Source organism: Myotis brandtii, unplaced genomic scaffold (genome assembly GCF_000412655.1).
Source record: "Myotis brandtii unplaced genomic scaffold, ASM41265v1 scaffold48, whole genome shotgun sequence".
NCBI classification, from domain to species: Eukaryota; Metazoa; Chordata; class Mammalia; order Chiroptera; family Vespertilionidae; genus Myotis; species Myotis brandtii.
In genome coordinates, this window is record NW_005368341.1 from 5,161,398 (window position 1) to 5,162,654 (window position 1,257).

Genomic DNA, 1,257 nt, shown 5'->3' on the forward strand with positions numbered 1-1,257 from the left:
CGGATACTGGGGTACCGGAGGCTGGCGGTACCAGTGAGGATTCCAAGTGATCATCACGGGGACATAGAGCGGGCGTCCATGTCCATCTCTTCCTACTGGGTACCAGGCGAATCCGACTGGGTAGGTCGGGTAGGCGCCATAGGCCGGGTACGTGGGGTATCCAGGAATCTGAGGAACGTACTCAGCGTAGGTGGCCAGGTGCGCCTGGTCATCCAAATTTGGAACAGAGAGCTGAGGGTACTGATTCTGGATGGTGAAACTGTTGGGAGCACGGCAGTCGTAGGAGACCTGCAGCTTCCATCCCCTTTTCACCTGGAGGACTTGGGCTCCGTTGGGGGCGATGGTCGGAGTGATCAGGCCATCCTTCACGTGCCTGGCGATGAACTCCCGCAGAGCGGCCATCTCGGACTCGGACAGCGAGTACACGTGCCCGCTGGGAATGCTGTGAGCTCCAGGGATCATCTCGATGTTGGGGTCCACCAGGCGGTGATCCGGGTAGACGTTCTCATCCACTGGAGTGTACACGTTCTGCACGTAGTAGTACCTCACGGGCTGGTAAACTCTGAATCCCTCGATCGAGTAGAAGAAGGGCGGCTGTGCTGGTGGGAGGAAGGCTGGGATGGGGGTGTACACCCGGCAGTGGTATCGGCAGTATTCGGAGTCGAAGATGATCGATCGGGTGCTCCAGGTGATGTTGGGGTCGTGTGTGCTCAGCCAGCGCACCCCCAGGACGATGGGGAAGAACGGAGACTGAGTCACATCCAAGGACAGCACTTCCCGGTGATTCCCCAGGTCGACGATCAGCTCGTGCGTCTCGTGGACAACGGGGCCCGATGCTATGGGGCGTCCATCGATCGCTTCCACAAGGATTGGCCAGTCCTTGATCCTCAGAGGAATGTTGTGTCGCGCGACGTACTCGTGATCGATGAAGTTGCCGGAGGCGCCAGAGTCGATCATGGCTCGGACGATCAGGGTGTGTCTGCCCGGGATGTGAATCTGGAGCATCACTTGCAGGTGAGATGAAGCATCATCTGGTGGGGACCTTATGATTTCCGGCCCGGTCGCTGAAGGTCCCTCTACAGCGGGGCCGGGGAGTTTCCCGCCGGCGAAGCCTTGGAGGCCTTGGCAGGACAGTTGTCAGCGTAGTGGCCTCCATTCCCACAGTAGAGGCACAGGTTCAGCTTGCGGCGTCGTTCTTTCTCTTCCTGGGTCAGGCGCATGCGCGCCCCGCCCACGGGCTCGGTGGGGTCCACCTGG

General features: G+C 60.1%; 1 protein-coding gene across 1 annotated transcript in view; it reads right to left on the bottom strand.

Annotated features, from left to right (window-relative positions):
• Nucleotides 1-1,257, bottom strand: part of PEG10 (paternally expressed 10) — an 11,850-nt gene that overhangs the window by 3,740 nt on the left and 6,853 nt on the right. The window contains 2 exon segments of the mRNA XM_014547558.1: nucleotides 1-1,103; nucleotides 1,106-1,253. Of these exon segments, the coding sequence (XP_014403044.1) occupies nucleotides 1-1,103; nucleotides 1,106-1,253 (1,251 nt within the window).